Here is a 1,171-nt window from a genome sequence, read left to right on the forward strand (position 1 = left end):
CCCTGATTATTACACTCTGTGACGATTGTGAAGTCAGCTCCTTGCACCCCCGGCCCACCCCAACCAAAGGTGAGCTCATTGCTCCCGCAGTTTCTTTTTGCTACCTGTTAGCTGGGTAGTTCTGTATGGTGACCGCCGTGGTCCCCAACAACCCAGATGGCATCTGAGGCACGCTATAAAGTGGGGGATGGGGAGAAGACCACACTGAAGAAGGAAAACCTCAATGTTATAAATGCGCTTGACCAACTACCAAAGCCCTTTCCAAACCCCAAGTTTATGAACCGGACCGTCGCTACCAAAGGCCACCCGCTTTCCTCAACAGGCTGTTTGGCTAACTTGTTGGAGGCTGATTCCATCAATCTGGTGTAAGCATGGTCCCTTCTCTGTTTTCTAAGGCTGGAGCTGGGGTGGGGGGAGGGACTTAAAGAGGTGTTTCCTCCTTAACCTCTATAACTTGGCCCTTGGGGAGGAGCCCCATGCAGGTTGGACCAGTCTGTGTTCCCCAGCCTCAAATCAGTTCCTGGGGTATTTGATCTGTGCATGCCAGGAAGTCTTTCTGAATTAGCCAGTTTTCTAGGCTGTGCCTGTAGCCTGCTTGTCTGGCCAGGTCCTCCCCTCCCCATCCCAAAGCTGCTCTCCCTCTCCCCTCACCCTTTGATGCCATCACCTATTTGGAAATATTTCCCAGAAAGCCTGTCTGCCTTCCAACTGTGGTTCACTGTTCTTAGTGAGACAGATTTTCCTCTGTATACCGCAAAACTTACATAGCAACGTGTCTGGCCCAGTGTTAAGCCCTGGGAATGCAGAGCTGGGAAGTAGCCCCTGCCTTCAGCGAGCATCTAGTCTGGTGGTGTGGTTAGGGTAGTACGGGGTGCCATCAGGCAATAAGCAATAAGGGTGACAGCATGGTCTGGTAAGTGCTGTACTGGGCTGCCTTGAGCACCCAGTGGGGTTGGCTTGGGGGGCGGGGTGCTGGGACAGCATGGGAGAAGAGAGGAATGTGGTCCCCCCAGAGGAAGTGGTATCTGAGCAGAATCTCCTGCGAAGACTGATGTGAGGTGAAGGCCTGAGGTGAAGGCCTGGCCATCTCTGTCCTGATGCTGTTGATCGACAGTTTTGAACAAGACCCTCTACTCTTCAGCGGGCATTGAGTCCCACAAACTATAGCTGC

General features: G+C 52.9%; 1 protein-coding gene across 1 annotated transcript in view; it reads left to right on the forward strand.

Annotated features, from left to right (window-relative positions):
• The first annotated feature begins 79 nt into the window (after window positions 1-79).
• The window catches only part of Fndc8 (fibronectin type III domain containing 8), a 7,106-nt gene continuing 6,014 nt past the window's right edge, over window positions 80-1,171 (forward strand). Inside the window, exon 1 of the mRNA XM_004635515.2 lies at window positions 80-363. Coding sequence (XP_004635572.1) covers window positions 157-363 — 207 coding nt within the window. The 5' untranslated portion in view covers window positions 80-156. The remainder of the gene's footprint in view (window positions 364-1,171) is intronic.

The sequence above is a fragment of the Octodon degus genome, unplaced genomic scaffold, assembly GCF_000260255.1.
Source record: "Octodon degus isolate 3935 unplaced genomic scaffold, OctDeg1.0 scaffold00072, whole genome shotgun sequence".
NCBI lineage: Eukaryota > Metazoa > Chordata > Mammalia > Rodentia > Octodontidae > Octodon > Octodon degus.